Source organism: Gossypium raimondii, chromosome 9 (genome assembly GCF_025698545.1).
Source record: "Gossypium raimondii isolate GPD5lz chromosome 9, ASM2569854v1, whole genome shotgun sequence".
In the NCBI taxonomy this organism is placed as follows: domain Eukaryota; kingdom Viridiplantae; phylum Streptophyta; class Magnoliopsida; order Malvales; family Malvaceae; genus Gossypium; species Gossypium raimondii.
In genome coordinates, this window is record NC_068573.1 from 49,193,092 (window position 1) to 49,209,960 (window position 16,869).

At 29.1% G+C, this 16,869-nt stretch overlaps 2 protein-coding genes, 1 non-coding gene and 1 pseudogene across 3 annotated transcripts; 1 reads left to right on the forward strand and 3 right to left on the reverse strand.

Moving 5' to 3' along the window:
- Positions 1 to 351: 351 nt before the first annotated feature.
- Positions 352 to 1,189, reverse strand: LOC105797997 (flowering-promoting factor 1-like protein 3). Its single transcript, XM_012627858.2, has one exon. The coding sequence runs from the start codon at positions 1,174 to 1,176 to the stop codon at positions 757 to 759; it is 420 nt and encodes a 139-aa protein (XP_012483312.1). The 5' UTR covers positions 1,177 to 1,189; the 3' UTR covers positions 352 to 756.
- Positions 1,190 to 10,523: 9,334 nt separating this feature from the next.
- Positions 10,524 to 10,594, forward strand: TRNAG-CCC (transfer RNA glycine (anticodon CCC)). Its single transcript has one exon. It is a non-coding gene; the product is annotated as a tRNA-Gly (tRNA).
- A 123-nt stretch (positions 10,595 to 10,717) lies between these two features.
- LOC105797783 (cytosolic sulfotransferase 17-like) lies at positions 10,718 to 12,047 on the reverse strand (annotated as a pseudogene).
- Positions 12,048 to 12,689: 642 nt separating this feature from the next.
- LOC105800757 (protein SRC2) lies at positions 12,690 to 13,854 on the reverse strand. The gene has a single exon (XM_012632058.2). The coding sequence runs from the start codon at positions 13,842 to 13,844 to the stop codon at positions 12,819 to 12,821; it is 1,026 nt and encodes a 341-aa protein (XP_012487512.1). The 5' UTR covers positions 13,845 to 13,854; the 3' UTR covers positions 12,690 to 12,818.
- Between the last annotated feature and the right edge of the window lie 3,015 nt (positions 13,855 to 16,869).

Below are 16,869 nucleotides of genomic sequence, written 5' to 3' on the forward strand. Positions count from 1 at the left end.
ATGTTATGTTCTTATCAACATTTTTTAAGGTAAATCAGAATGAAAATGATAGTTCATATATTAAAATGGGAGAAAAACAATATTTAGATATCAAAATTGGAAAAGCAGTATATATCAAGTGTTAGATTGTGACACTAGCCTTATTAGAATGCCATAAATGTTAATTGAGTATTAACTCGGTTGAATTGATATTCATAATTTTAAGTAAACTATAAAATAATTAAAAATATATTTTACTATCACACACAAAACAAATATATTGAAATTAAACTTAGGTACATTAATTGTATCATTTGAATTAATGTAAGATTTATTAACTCTCATAATTCTCGATCCAAGAATTTATCAAAGTGCCTAAAGAAAACTATGGTAAACAACATTTATTTATAACACATAAGGAGAACACCGATTCGCATCCACATTACAATAATTTATATAGAAGCATAACACAAAGCAAAGTCACACCAAGCAAACCATTTTTAAGCACATTAACTTCTTTTAACCTTAAACCGCATTTGCAGTACGATGTTACGATGATTATTTTATTGTTTTGTTTCTCTTCATCGTCGATATAACTGCAATAAATGCGATAGCGACAACAATTATATATATTGATCTATTTTGAAAACTAAAACCCATATATCACAATACTATAATCTTAAAAACAAATGCATGACATAAAAGATACCAAACAAGTAAAGATAGATGAATTTTAAGACAAAGTAGAGTGCACTATTACAAGCACACACTTCGTTTTTACATATCCCTAACTTCAAACATGTTCCGATTTTTGACGACGATATCGTACATGTGAATGGACTTGAACTTGTTGAAATCTCTAGGGAGCGAGATCAGATGGACGGTGGACCGTTTGTGAAACTGAAGAAGATCAGGGTCATCATAGTACCTCTCCCACCCAAGAGACAATAGCTTAGACTCGAGATCTTCATAGCAAGTGATCACTTCGTTTGAAGGAACATGTACGAGCACCTTGCGACGTGCACTACTCGAACCTTGACGGTTACCATCCAATGGCTCCGCTCCAGGATTCTCGACCAGACGAACCACACCGTTCTTGAAAACCCAAACACCGGACATTCTTATTTTTTTAACAAAGGCTCTTAAGGAAGTGATACATGGGAGGTGGATGGGATTGTAAGGTATATATACACACATATGTGTAGGTGAGTTGAAACGAGGCCTTGAGAGAGAAATAGAAGAAAAAAAAAGGCTATTAAATTAAGGTTAGGGTTGCAAGGGACAAGGACACACAAAATATTGTACCATGGATGTGGGCATAACAAGATTGAAGGGAATCCCTGTTTCTTTTTTTTGTATAGTCTTTTAAATCAAACCCCACCATGGGAATCTTTGTCTTTGTTTTTGTCTTCTTCTTTTTTTCTAAAAAATAAAAACGTATTGTAAGTAAGTGAGAGTGAGACTAGTTCTAGAGAAACTTAAACGAAAATGACTTTGTACTTGTATATAACATACTTTTATATATATATATATATATATATATATATATATACGGATTATCGAGTTACATAGTGATAGGTTGGGGTTTCCTCTCCAAAATTGAAAATTTCTATTTTAATTTCCTAAATTTTATAAATTTATATATTAATACATGATAAAGTTATGGACGTTTGATCTTAAAAATAATAAAATTTAGATTTAGTCCTAAAATGGTAAAATATAAGTTAATTCAATAGCAAAATCATATTTTAGCTCTCGAAATAGATTTTAACTTCACATTTGATTGTACTCTCAAATAAAAATTGATTCAAACTTTAAAATGATATTATTGAGAAAGACAATTATAAATCCAAAACCTTAGTCTTTATATATTATATACATACGTGTGTATATATACAATATAAATTCTATTTGTACTAATTGAAAAGAAAGAACCCAAGGTTTATTATATTATGCAAAGTCACCGATGGTTTATATATATAAATATGTATGTATATGCCACATGAATAAATGCTGTCTCACCACTGAAAGTCTGATGGAATATTGGTTTTCCTTTGAAACAAAATTTCGATAGTTGAAATTTTAAATTTTACAAATAAAATTAAAATTGACAAATATTCATAAGAATATAGTAAAATATTTAAAAAAACACATATCAAATTTTTAAAACTAAATTTAAAATAATATATATATATATATACTAATAGTATATCAAATATTAACCATATTATAAATGTATGTAGGCATATGAAATTTCTTTTCTTTCTTTTCTTTTATATTATATAGAGTTTAGGGTATCTTTTAGGTTTTTGCATCAATTTTATCCCTTTTAATTATTCGGATAATTATTTTCTCCCTTAAATCTATTATACATTAAAAAGAAAGAAAGCTACTTTCCATTATCAATTGAATTTTCAATGCCAATATCATATGCACAACAATTTTTTTCCCCCCGAGATTATGTAATATTTGGTAATCACATGAGGTTTTTGAATAAATTTGGATTCACGTAGAATCCAACTTAGATGCAAAGCCAAAATATTGTTCTAGGGAGGTTGAGAATTTTATTATTTTTAAAAAATTAAAATTTTACAGAATTAAATCAAAATTTTATCATTTTTAAGATCAAATTATAATCTTATCATATACTAGAAGTCCATAAATTTCGAAGGGCCAAAAATAAAACTTCCCATTTTAGGGGGCTGAGGCCCTTACTTGCCCCAGTGCTACCCCTGGTCGAACCCCTAGAGTGGGTGCAAAACTCTATCCATGCTGTTTTTTTTTTCTAACACCAAAATTCAAACCTAAGACATTAAACTCCTTATCACTCGACCCTATAAAATCAGTATTTCGAGTAATATTTATTATTCACTTTCTTTAACAATATTGTTAGGAATATGAATATATATGGCACTTAATTATATCATTTTCTCTCCCTTTTAAACTTTTCCTTGTAGTATTAATATTCTCTTTTATTTCAAGAATTATACAGAATTTTGGTTGCAATAATGAAAACAAATATTAATATTTATGAATCAAGTAATGTTATTTATGGAATAGAATTTCCAATAAGGGAGATGGTAAGGGTATGAAATATATATTGTAATTAAAGGATTGATGTCCTTTTCCAAAATTTGTGAATGGTTTGTACTAATACAATGATGAATAATATTTAGGGGGTGGGACCAAATTGGAAGATTCTCTCAATATTTTTCTCTAGTTTTGTTGGGAATTGGAGAGTTCTTTTGCGTTGGGACTTTTATCTTGTGGGGTTCCCATATTTATTTATTTATTTATTTTAATTTTGTGAGCTAGACTAAAATATATATATATATATATATGATGCAACTATTGGTACATAAATCTCATGCATCATTAGTGAATAATAACATAACATATCATCGGTAAATAGAATTAAAAATAATAACGGAGGGCTTATAAATAAATAGTAATAACTTTATTTAAACATAATCAAATAATAAATGTTAAAACCACGAAATCTAAACCCTTAAACTCAAGATCTTAAATCTAGAGTTATTAAGATTTATTTATAATAGTTATGATTAATATTTAATCATGTTTAAATAAAATTATTAGTATTTATTTATAAGTTCTTATTTTTGTTTAATTTAAAGATGATTAGTCATGTCATTATTTACTCATGGTGCATTAGACTTATCGTGAGCGATGCATTAAATATTATTCCTTAAACTATTATTATATATCTTATTTATTTTTAAAACAGTTTTATAATTTTACTTCTTCAAATAATAAACTTAGAATCAGAACCCAAATTTGGTGAGTACAATTCTTTTTAAGGTTGCACTACTCTAACATCAATTTCATAGAACAAAAATAATTATATTAGGTTTATTAAAGAAAGGTATTAGCAATGTTGATTTGATGGGATTCATATATATTTTACTATTACAATCAATTTATTCGTAAATAATTATAATGTAAATTTAAATTAATAAAAATCATAATGAAAGAATCGAATTAAACAAAACTCACCCATGACATAAAGATTAGTATTAGGGAATCACACATAGCCATCATGCATGGTTGCAGGAGCCTGGGCCATGTTTGATTAAATTGAATAACATCCATTTAGCCCCTCCTAAAATATAAACCATTCAAATTAAATCCTTTAGTTTTTGAAGCAAATGAAAATTTTATATTTTTGACCCCTTTAATTTAAGTATTTAAACACCAAATTTTCAACCTTAACCTCTCCAAAATTTTATAATTTTGTCTCAAATAAAAATTTTAACTTCATCCTTGCGTAATAAAAATGGACTCATGTTGAATAATATTATAAAGTGATGGGAATTTAAATAAAATTATTTCAAGCGATTATCGTATATCCCAATTGGCCATATTGAATCATGTGTCGAAGTTCAACTTTGACATGAACATTTCCTCACATTCTCAAAGTTTCGTTTCTTCCCCATCATTCAACCACAAAAAGTGCAACTTTAAGCTTTTCTTTTTCTTTTTAATTTGCAAAACTAAAATGAATAAAAATTTAAAGTACCTGGTTTTATGGTTCCTACACAAAGCAGAAATCCGGAGGACTGTCGATGAAGAACAACATTGAAAGCACGTAAAAATAAATAATTAAATATCAATTAAACACCGAGTGTAGTGATTTTCAATAAAAAATATTCATATTCAAATAATAAAAATAACATGGTTGAAAATAAATAAATAAAATGAAAAGATTTTAACAATCAATTCACCCCAACCAAACCCACAAACCATGAGGCATGGGAATGTAAGCCTTTTGGGCACAAAAATTTTGCTTTAATCCAGCATCATGGTCACACCATTGGTCTACATACAGTGTCTGCAAACGCCCTCCTCCTCGTGACACATGGTCCTATAAATAAAAGTTCAAATATATTATACATTCTTATACTCTTTGTAATTTTAAAATTTAGTTTCTATAATTTTATTTCTAAAAGTTTAGTCTTTTTATTTTTCAGATTTTAAAATTTAAATCCAATTGTTAACATTATTATTTTTTATTAAATTTGTCGGTATGACATTTTGAAATTAAAAAATATTCACTTTAACAATATAACTAAAAGAAATGACGTTGTAATGAACCTAAATTTAACAAATTAATATTAATAATATTAACAATTAAACTTAAATTTTAAATTCCTAAAAATTAAAACATATAAATTAAATTCGAATTTATGAAAAGTACTGTAAAACTTACAGCATTTGTAGCCTAAAGCGAGCATTGGCCTTCACACTTCACATGATCCAAGATCTCCTCCTAACCCTACATTTTTTTCCCTTCTCTCTCGTTCTTTTCTTTTGGTTTTTATATATATATATATATATATATATATATATATATATATATATAAAATTTATTTGTCATTTTCCTTAAAGAAATTCATCTTTTTATTGGACCACCATCCAATTTTCTCCACCTATTTTCCTTCAAGAATTTACCATATTAACCTAGTTTTAGGTATACTTGTAGGCCCACTAGTGCTTCAACTTGCTTGATCCGATTTGACTCGAATTATTATTTTAAAATAAAATTATTTTTAAAATAGTGGTTAGAATTACAAACCCATCTAAACATAAATATAATTAAAGACAGAGATATTAAAATCTCTTTTAAAATTCAAATAATCAATTTAAACCCATTAGTCACGAATCAAATGAAAAGTTGAATGTAAGTCTTTTTCACTTAACTCTCCAAATGTCAAGGATGTGACTATTAAACAAATTAAATTATATTTTGGAATTGTTGTTGATATATACTAAGTCTTTCAAGATAAATTGTACATGTTGCAACTGCTCACGGAAAGAATAAGGAATAAACTTCCTTCAAACGTAGCTTTATGGAAAAATAATGAGGTGAGCGTCGGGTCAGGTTGGTTCGAGTCTGGCTAGTCACGATTTATTTTTAAAATTGACTCGATTCAATATCACAGATCATTTCATTGTTCATATATTAATAAAAAATTATATTTTATATTTTTTAATTCAATTTAAATTTAAAATATTTTTATTATTTAAGTTAAATTTCAATTTAATCAAACCGATTCAAGATTAAAAATGCCCTGCCTAAACTTAAGCTAAACAAGTTAATCGATCCATGGATAAATCTAATTCATATATAATTCTCCATAAATAATATTACTATATGATACGAAAATAAGATGAAAAATAATTAAAATATAACATAATATGAAATTGTAATACAAACATCAATAAACGAATACACATAAATAGAAGAGATCTCAAACACGAAATTACGCAGCTTCCCGTGACATGGGTACATCTGTAAATTTATCACATTATTAGTATTTCTACGCTAAAATAAAAAAAGATATTGAAAAAGAAAAACATTTCTTTTTAGACCCAAAAATTCAACCACAGCATGAAAAAAAGAGAGCTTAAGTTCCTCTCTCTCAAATCTCAATCATCACCTTATTACAAGCCCATGTGATTGTCCCATAAGACAAAGCCAAGATTTTGCCAAAGTTACATTTATTTAACCAAACAATATACCTCAATTAATGTCCCTGTTTTCTATACATATATGTGTGTCTGTGCATATGCCTTTTCATATTAACCTCTTCTTTTCTTTTCTTTTTCTTTTATGTAAAAAGCAATGCATGCATCCATCTTATTCATTAATGTCACTTATCATGGGGTTTCCTCTTACATCACCAACATTCACAATATCAATTTGTGTGTTTGTTTTATAAGTTTAATACTATATCCATAAAATTGGTTTAAAATTTAAATTTTTATTCAATTTTAAAAATTTAAAAGATAAAGATATTAAGTTTGATAAATGAAATTGGACAATTTTATATTTATTTGTGAATATCGTATGATTCAATGGCAATGTATACGCTTATACAATTTAAGCTCGTTCGTATTCATAAATGGTTAATTTAAACTTGTTGAAGTCTATCATACTTTTTTTTTGTTAATTTACTAATTTTATATGCTTTCTCTTTTATTACATTTTAAACATTTGAAACTTTTTTTGGTACAATAGTAATTCGAACTCAAGTTATCTATATAAGGTAAATGAAGGTTTTTTTTTTTAATATTTACATCATAGTATTATACATTTAATTTTTAATATGATATAAATTACATAACATATTATAAAATAGAGAAAATGGATAGGATTGGCCGGGTTCAAGCTCAAACCTTCAAATAGTTTAACCCATATTTTTTCAAGATTTTTTATCCAAACCCTCTCTAAATATTAAGTGGATTGTGAAACACTTGCATGAGTAACTCAAACCTTCCGTAGGTCCAAATATAAACTGTTTACAGTTGAATTTATTTGATACAAAAATGTGATTTTAGCACGTATAAACTAGTGGTACATTAATCAGACCTTGGCACTAATGGAGAAGGTTTAGACTTTGGTTTAAATTTGAGATGGTTAAGTTTTTTTTTTAAAATATTTTGGTTTCACCTCAGATGTTAATTTAGTTGCGTTCAATAATGCTTAATTATTTAGGTATTATATATAATGGCATATGTAATTTTAAAATTAAAAATAGCTTTACGTTAATTGAAAAAGTATAAAATAAAGTTTTTAATGCAAAAGGCTTTTCAAAGAGTCCTTCTACACTTGATACACTAGAATTTAGAGGTTAATTTAATCTGAATAAAAATATATATGATTATGAATGCATGAAAATGTTAATGCGCTGGATGCGTGGGTTTCCTAAGTAATTATGAGCTAGATCCCACTAAAAACCAAAGTCAATAACTTAGTTTTCCAATAAAATAAGAAAAGAATCAAAAAGGGGTGTTTATGAAAATCTTTTATATATAAAAAGATACTTAATTTGAGCTAATTCCATACTTGCCTATCATTGTTTAGGTACCAAAAGGAAAATTCTGTCTTTTTAAAAGGGAGAATTTCTCAAACACGCAATTAATCCACCTTAATTTTATTTTATTTTTACTATTATCCTACTATATATATAAAGAGAATCTTCAAATTAAATTAAATATTGATGGACCCTCTTATGACAAATGAACTTATTCCCCCCACAATCCTTGATTACTTGAAAAACTAAGAGATTAACTTCATTGGGCGTATCAAAGTCTATTTCAATGGCGATTGTGTGGAGATGTAAATTGGAATATTTTGTTCTTGAGAGAGAATTTTTTGCTGGGGGAATCAAATAAAAAGGGTCTAATTCTGGTTTTACTCTTCAAATTCGGAATTTATATGTTTTAATCCCTTTACTTTGATTTCGTAAAATTCCGTCTTTCTACTTTTAAAGTAATGGAGGCACCCTTTTTAGTTAAATGGTATAACTCTCTTATTAGCTCCTCTTAAAATTAACATTTCAATTTAATCCATTTTAGCTGCCTAATCAAATAAAACAATTGCATTTTTCGCCCTCCCAAAGATTAACAATTTAATTTATACCATTTTAATACTTTTTTTTTTTTGGCCCTCCAATTTTTCTTTTTAAAAAGATTATCTTAGTCACCCAACAAAAATTCTATGGTTTCACAATCGGTCGAATGCTTGAGGTTGTTTTAGAAAAAAGAACTTCCACATCATTCAACAACTAACTGTGCTGTTAATAACTTATAAAATTAAAGGGACCAAATTGTGCCAACTCAAACTTGAGGTATTAAATCTAAGATTTTAACATAGTAAAGGGTAATTAGATCCAAAAGAAAAAAAAAAGAGGTAAAGATCTAGAAAGGTTTGGTTATTAAGTATGATATACTACTGTTAGGATTATATCAACTTTGATTAAAATAAGAATAGAATTAGGCCAATATTACATATATGTTTATTTTGAGAATAAAGTACTAAAGGTCTTGGAATGTTAGGATCAATTCCTAATCCATATATAATAACAAAATTAGGGTTACATCATATTCCATCATGATTTTAATCTAGAATGAACGGACCAACCAATTCATAAAAGTTACTTCCTCTGCAATTATTCCATGACACAATCAAATCAAAATGCCATGTTGTCTTATATAGGTTAAAATATCTTACTTTTCATAATTTCGAATTTGATCCTTATGGTTTTATTTCTAGGAATTTGTCAAATTTTAGATCCAACTATTAAAATTTGTTTTTATTAAATTCAAGTTCATTACAACGCTACTTTTTTAGTTACATTACTACCCAGTGATTTTTTTAAAATTTCAAAATATCACATTAACCAATTTAACGGCATTAACAATTGAACTTAAAATTTGAAATCTAATGGTGGGTTTGGATGGGCGATTGGATGCGGTGCGGTGCGTTTAGCTTACTTTTTGTCTCACACTACAGTATCGCTACAGTATCTAATCTCACTGTCACCGCTGTTTTTACACTAACAGCAGGTAAACACACTGCCCATCCAAACCCACCCTAAATCTATGAAGAACATATTTTAACCTTATAAATATTAAAACTCAAAATAATCCAACATCAATACGATCCAAATCCCTTTGCACAGTTGAAGCTCCATGGCTAGAGGGTGAGCATACGATATTTCGATTAGTTTGTCTAACTGAATCAATCATAGCTTAAAATAATCAACTCAATTAATTTTTAAAACATAAAACGATCTAATCAAGTCGACTTAACCTCAATTGATTAGGTCGGTTAATCGACTAAACATATTATAAAATAATAAAAATATAAATATTTTAAACTGATTTAATCAACTTATATAATATATATAAATTAATTAAAATAATTTTTAAAAAATAAATATTAAGTTAGCTAAACCAATTAATTCAATAACAATCAATTTAATGATTAAAGCTAAAATCGATTCAACCGAATAGATGGATTAAACCGATTAAAATAGAGTTATGCATACCCCTAACCATGTCACTGCCCTACTTCCCTCCGTTTACCTAAGAAAGTATAAACCCAAGTTTTCTATCAAAGTCAAATTGGGTTTTAATGGACCATTTCCCAAAACAAGCCCAACACCTATAATTTATATGACCAAACTTCAAAGCATGTGTGTTTTGTACTCTTAATTTTTTATTTTGGTATTTCTCATCTAAATTTTATTGTTTATATTTAGAGTTTGTGATTGTTGTTTTTTAATAATGTCGTTTTTAAAATTCAAAACATGTGTTCTCCCTTAAGAGTTTAATTTCCTTTACCATTGCACCCAACGCTTATTAATTTTTAGTTTCGTTTTTACAAACTACTAATTATGTTATGAAAATGAAATTTTAATTTATATAATCAATCAAATCAAAGTTCATACATAATATTATTGAGATCAAAGTTTATGGATAGTTTGGTATAACGGTAAGGCACATTACACTGTTAAGGGAAAAGGCAAGTTCAAACATTAGAGATAACATTATTGAAATGGACAACCACGAACTTTGAACATGGACTGTGAAACGGGTACGAAGAATTTGATAAATAAAACTAAATTAAAATCAATTTTTTATTGCACACATTGCACTTTAGACCAAAAATTATCTATAGTATTGAGATTTTTGAAATGGTATTTTAGTCTTAAATTTTGTAGGTTCGAAAACAAGAGGCGCATCTAGTGTAGTGGTATCATAGTACCCTCCCACGGTACTGACCGGGGTTCGATTCCCCGGATGCGCAGTAAGGAAATTAAAAATGGTTGCTTGAATCATGATTATCTTTTTGAATTTGAACAGATATGTTACAAAGAAACATGATTTGATGGACACCAACATAGTTAACCAAAAGTTGAGAAAACAACAATAATTATAAATTCCCTTTATATTTCTAGTGATTTAAATCCTTACTAAGTGTTATCAACAATGGAAATTTTTGGTGAAATATGATTTTGGTCCCTTTCTTATGTAATTATTGAGAAACGCAACCAAATATAAATCTTAAAATGGTTTCTCAGAATGTAAATCCAGGACCCATCAACTTCTCCTCCATGATCACATCAATCTTCTTCCCCATCTCATCACTCAAATAATTTCGCCAGTCCCCAACCACACCTTTCCTAAAATACGCATTATTCTCAATCACCCTCCCACGCTTCTCATGTTTCCCGCTCTTATTCACCTCCAAATCCCTCAAACTCTCAAAGCTACATTCCTTCACCACCCCTTCCCTCTCCCCTCCCGCCGAGAACGGGCAACCGAAGAACTCCGCCAGTTTCTTCACCCACAACTGAGTATCCTCCACCAAGTCTTCATATTTCAAGAACAGAATCTTCTCGGGACGTCGTATGCTTGCTTCCCAATACCCCAATATGTGTTCCCAATAAGGTCCGCGGGGAAGACAAGTTAAGCCTTGGCAGAACAACTCAAAACCTTCGTCTATGGAGGCGAAGCTTTACGTCGGTCGAGTTTTTGCCAGCGACGAACTTACGGGGGAAGAACCACATGGAGACGAATGTGTCTTTGGGGTCTCTGCAAATGTATACGATTTTACAATCTGAATGGATTACGGATTTGGGCAAGCATGTATATGGAAGGTGTGATGCAAAAAGTGGGATTTCGGACCCTGCAAAAATATTGAAAACAAGTCAATTTTAGAGATTCGGAAACAAATAGATTCTTTTTGAAAAAAATATTCAGTTATTTTTATTATTAAAAATGATATGACTGACAAAATAACAAGTGTATATCATGCGAATGCACATATCTACATTGCAAACTATTAATACCTGTGACCGCAGTTGAGTACTCATGGAAGTCCAAGAAAGGAATGCAATCGTGAGGCACCGCCGTTCGAAGGGAGACCGTCGTCATGTCTGAGCCATCGTGAAACTCAAGGCCTTGAGCCAAGTGGTGCCGGTTTTCATCGAGCTGCATAAGAAAATATCAGTGGGCTGTGCTTGGAAGTGATCTCGTGCATGCAGGGCGCCTTTCAAGAAGGCAGGGTAGAACCAAAAGTTTTTGTACAAGAAAAGTCCCTGCAAGCCTCTCCATCCATTTCTGAGCTCATTGCTAGGGGGGAGTTGAGAGCTTTTATGGTTGTGATATTTGTTGCACATTATTATTATTATTTGTTTTTTTTTTTGGCTAAGTCCATAGACTTTCGGTTATCTTCAAGCCATTAAATGCATGAACAAAATGATGTTCCACGATTTATTAATTACCTTATAGCATTTAAATGGCGTAGTCAAGTGGGTTCGTGATTGAATATCGGTGAGATTAAATATTTAAATTCCATTTATTTTTAAGTTCATGTACCGGAATTATTTGATTTTTAAAAGAATGAATTAAAATTTTAAAAATTCTTAAAAGGGTTAAACAATAATATTTTATTTTAAGAGATTTGTATCTGTACATATTTAGACTCAAAATTGAATTTGAGTCAATAATTATAATACTTAGAGATAAAATATTAAAAATGAAAAGAATATTTTGTCGAAAATTGAAGTAGTTAATTTTACAACATGAATTTAACTATAACAGGGGGACCGCCTAGCCTAAATTTGGTAACGGGCTGAATTTTCAAACACCTCCTTGAAGAAGAAAAAAATGAAGTTGATGGGTTCAAAAATAAAAAGTGAAAGTAAGCTATAATGGGATAAAAAAAGATTGAATATCCCAACATGAAAATAGCCTTTTTTTTACATTAATTTAATAACTATTTTTTATTTTTATTATGATTTATTATATTTATTTACTTTGAAAAAAAAAACACCTCTGATTCTTTAACAAGATCTAATAATAATTATAAAAGATAAAGGTCTAAAATCCAAATCAAGTTAAAACCTTATTATACTTTTGCTTTATATTAAAACAAGGAAATAAAATACATTCTTTTATCAGTTTCTTTGTAATACAAAACCAAAAAAGGCCCAAATAAAATACATAAAAAAATATATCAAAAAATATCAAAAATCAAAGCCGCCGTCGAAGCCGCCATCATAATCCGCCGCATCGGACACCATGTCTCCGATCAACATCCCACCAATCGCTCCTCCAACCAACCCGGCACCCAATCCCAATCCAAACTTGCTATTCTTCTTCGGTGGCTGTTGCACCGGTGGGTACCCATAAGCCCCTGGTGGTGGAGGAGGATACGCATACCCCGGTGGAGGAGGTGGATATCCATATCCAGGCGGAGGCGGTCCCTGCGGTGGATACCCACCATAACCCGCCACTGCATGCGGCGGCGGAGGAGGGTATCCGTACCCAGCACCTTGTGGTGGTGGTGGATAAGCCCCCGGACCACCATACGGAACAGCAGAACTCGATCCAGCCGCCACATGCGCCGCTGGATACGCAGTAACAGGCTGATGATGAGGATGATCGTCACCCTTATTCTTTCCGACAGGCTCCGAAACTTTGTCCCCAAACTTGTAAGAAAAGTCAAGTGTCCCTTCAGGTTTCCCTGACGGTTTCCTCACCTGAAAACTAACGAATTTCATTGACCCACCATCGCCCGGCGAATCCAAAAGCTCTTTGACCGGAACGTTGACTACACCAAGTTCTTTATCACCCAATATACGTTCACACATGATCTTGAACTTGATGCTAAGCTTATTGTTTTTAGCCAATGATTCATCTACGGTGAACTTGACCGGAAAATTCCAATTCGGGGTTTTGCCACAATCTTTATGCACCGGCGTCTTCAATTTTTGCTTCGATGAATCACCCTTGAGTGAAACGACGGCGTAAACGTCCATTTTATCGATGAGGTTGACGTTTTTCAAGCCTTTTGCAGAGATAACGTTGATATCCAAGGTTCTAAACGCCATAGCTATGAGAAAGGAAGGGTTCTTTTTTTTGTTGTTGTTGAAAAAGTGGGGAAAGTGGCAAAGGAAATGAAGATCTTTGTTTTCTCTAACGAGGGAAAAGGATAGCTTTGCGTCAACGCTAAATGGAAGAGCATTGGAGAAGAAAGAGAAGGTAACCATGGCATGGTTAAGTAACCATGGTTTATGTATGTGACTTTCAAGGAATCTTTTGTGGAATATATCGGTTGGTTGAATCCATTGTTTTGAGAATAAAATTGGATCGAGAGTTGAGATATTGATCTAAAAAACAATGTAGACCAGTTAAATTGATGGATCCCATTGGTTGGATTGAAAATTAATGAAGGTGTCATTTTGGAATAAGGAGTCATACTGATTGATTTGTTAATCGATTCAACTAGCTTTCTCTAATTTTTAATATTTTTTATTTTTTAATGACTAGTCGAATCAAATCAGACAAATCAATTAGATTAATTGAATCATGAATTTGATGGTATCTGTTCAAAAAACATGGATTGAATTAAGAATCAAAATTATAACATTGACTTTTATGTAGTTATAATTTCTTAAAGGTTTTTATGTTTATTAAATGAGTACTCATTGCACCAAACATCCCTAAACCATAAGCCTTATTTTAAATTGATTCTCAAATTTTAAATTATTCTAATTATATCATCAAACTATTAAGATTATATCAATTAAATCCTCCTGTTACTAAATTCATTACATGTCCGGTTTTATGTGACATGATTTAAAATGAATGTTTTAAAAATATTTGTTTTGAGGTTTTTGAAGTTTTACAAAACTTTATCATTCACTTTTTTTTAGTTTTACTTTATTTTTAATTTTTACTTTTAAAAGTTATGCGAAAATGTTCTATTTCTTTAAAATTTTCATTTTAAATTTAGCTACATAAGATTTGGTGTGTCATCTAATGTTCAAATTAACAATTTTAATATCGAAAGGACATGATTGATATAACATCGATAGTTTAAGGATGTAATTAAAACATTTTAAAATTTAAGGATCAATTTAAAATGAGTGTCACAGCTTGAGGATGTCTAGTGCAATTAACTCTTATTAATTATTTATGTTTATGAACTTTTTCCTTTTCTTTTGGCCACTTATAATTATTTTATGATTATTTAATTTTTTTTATTTTGTAATGGTTGTACTATAGACCTATTCACTTAAAATGAATGATTTCATTGATTTGATTTTTACAACATCAAATTTTATCAACGTGATTAAGTGAAAGACGATTAATGCATTTTAAATATGTATACTAGATATTTATTTTATTTTAGAAAAAACTAAAACAATAAGAAGTCAAAGTTGAAAATTTTTAACATTGAAAGTGTTTTAGGAAAAGCGGAGTATGTTAAAATTCAAAATTTAATCTTTTTACTTTAAATGGACATAAATTGGTCATTCTGATGTTTTTAATATTATTAGTAGATCTAAATTGATAATGTTGTTAAAGTGTTAATCTTGTAATCTAATCTCTCTACTTTATAATGTTATTAGTAGGTTTAAATTGATAATACCATTATTTATTGTCCTTAAAATGTAACAATATTACTTATGGTAATATCCTCTCAGCTATGCTGAAATTTAAGATTTAACCTCTCAACTTTAACTTAACATAATTTAATCCATCTACTCCTATAATACTTGTTGAAACCGTTTTTTTTTTTTTTTGTATTTTGAAAAAATGGGCATCGATTTTGAAAAAAATGGGAGTCGCCACCGAAGTGTGATCGGTTCACCATTAAAAATGATTTTGGTCTGTGAAATTTGAGAAAACAAGTTCGGGAGTCGGTTACGCACGAGGAAGGGTTAGCACCCTCGTAACGCCCCAAAATTGGTACCAAATTGATTGTTTAATGTTTTAGTGTCGAAACTTTGAAAAGATTTTAAAATACGATCTGTTGGTGAGAAAACTCGAATGAACTAAATTGAACGATAAGGCTCACTTATTTCGAAGAAATAAATTGTCACACTCAATGAGTTAGAGTGCTACAATTCAATCTTTGAAATTAAATTTGTCCCCTTCTTTTTTTTTTTTAAAGAAAATCATGCACTTTAAGAAGGTTATTTGATTATTTAAGTCAATCGAGAAATCAGAATCCAATAAGTTAAGGTTCAATTTCTCGAAATTCTTAAACATCAAATATTGCCTTTCTTTTAAAATCGAGATAACAAAATGTCATATCCAGTAAGTTAGGATCCAACATTTTGAAATCTTAAAAACTTCATTTTTAACAAAATTGTATGGTTTTAATAAAATAAACACTTGATTATCTAAATTCATCGTGAAGAATCGAAGCTCAGTAAGTTAGGGCACGATTCTCTCGAGAATTTATGAATACCAAACTTTTGAAATTATGAGATTGAATGATTATAGTGCTTTAATAAAATTCAACTTTTACAAATGAAACATGATTGAATAATAATGCATATAATGTAAAAAGATAAATAACAACCTAAACTTAAACTATGAACAATCGAGCAAGTAATAGGCAAATACAAATATTGACTTTAAGCATATTATACGATCATCCATATTAAACATTAAGCAACTCATAAATTCATAATAATAAAAAACGAGACAATGAGAAAAAAAAAAAAATAGTAATAACAACAAATAATATGAACATTTGATACAATTTGATAATGGAGTTAAAAAACAAATAAAAGGATTGCATAAATTTTAAAAAGAGAAAATATAGAAAACATGAAATAAAATAAAAGTGAATAGCTTAACATTAATATCTACATTTGGATTTATATAAATAAAACTTAATAAAAAAGTATATATAGTAATAATATATAAAATTTAAATAACTAAAATAAGATAACAAATTTAAAAGGAATAAGGTTTTATGCATAAAAATATCATTTGAAATTAATAATAGGTTATTATATATATACATACGTATACTAAAACACATGCTATATATACATATATATGAAAATATGAAATATTATGAATTTATAGAAAAATTAGGTTAACTAATATATATATATATAAATATACTATTAAAATAATAACAACAAATGAAATTAATGATAATAAACCAGTTAGTTTAATGAAAGTGGATCTATTTTGAAATCAAACAAAATTTTAAGGGTTAATTTGAAATAAATGAGCCAACATCCGCATTGAAAATCATTGGAAATCATA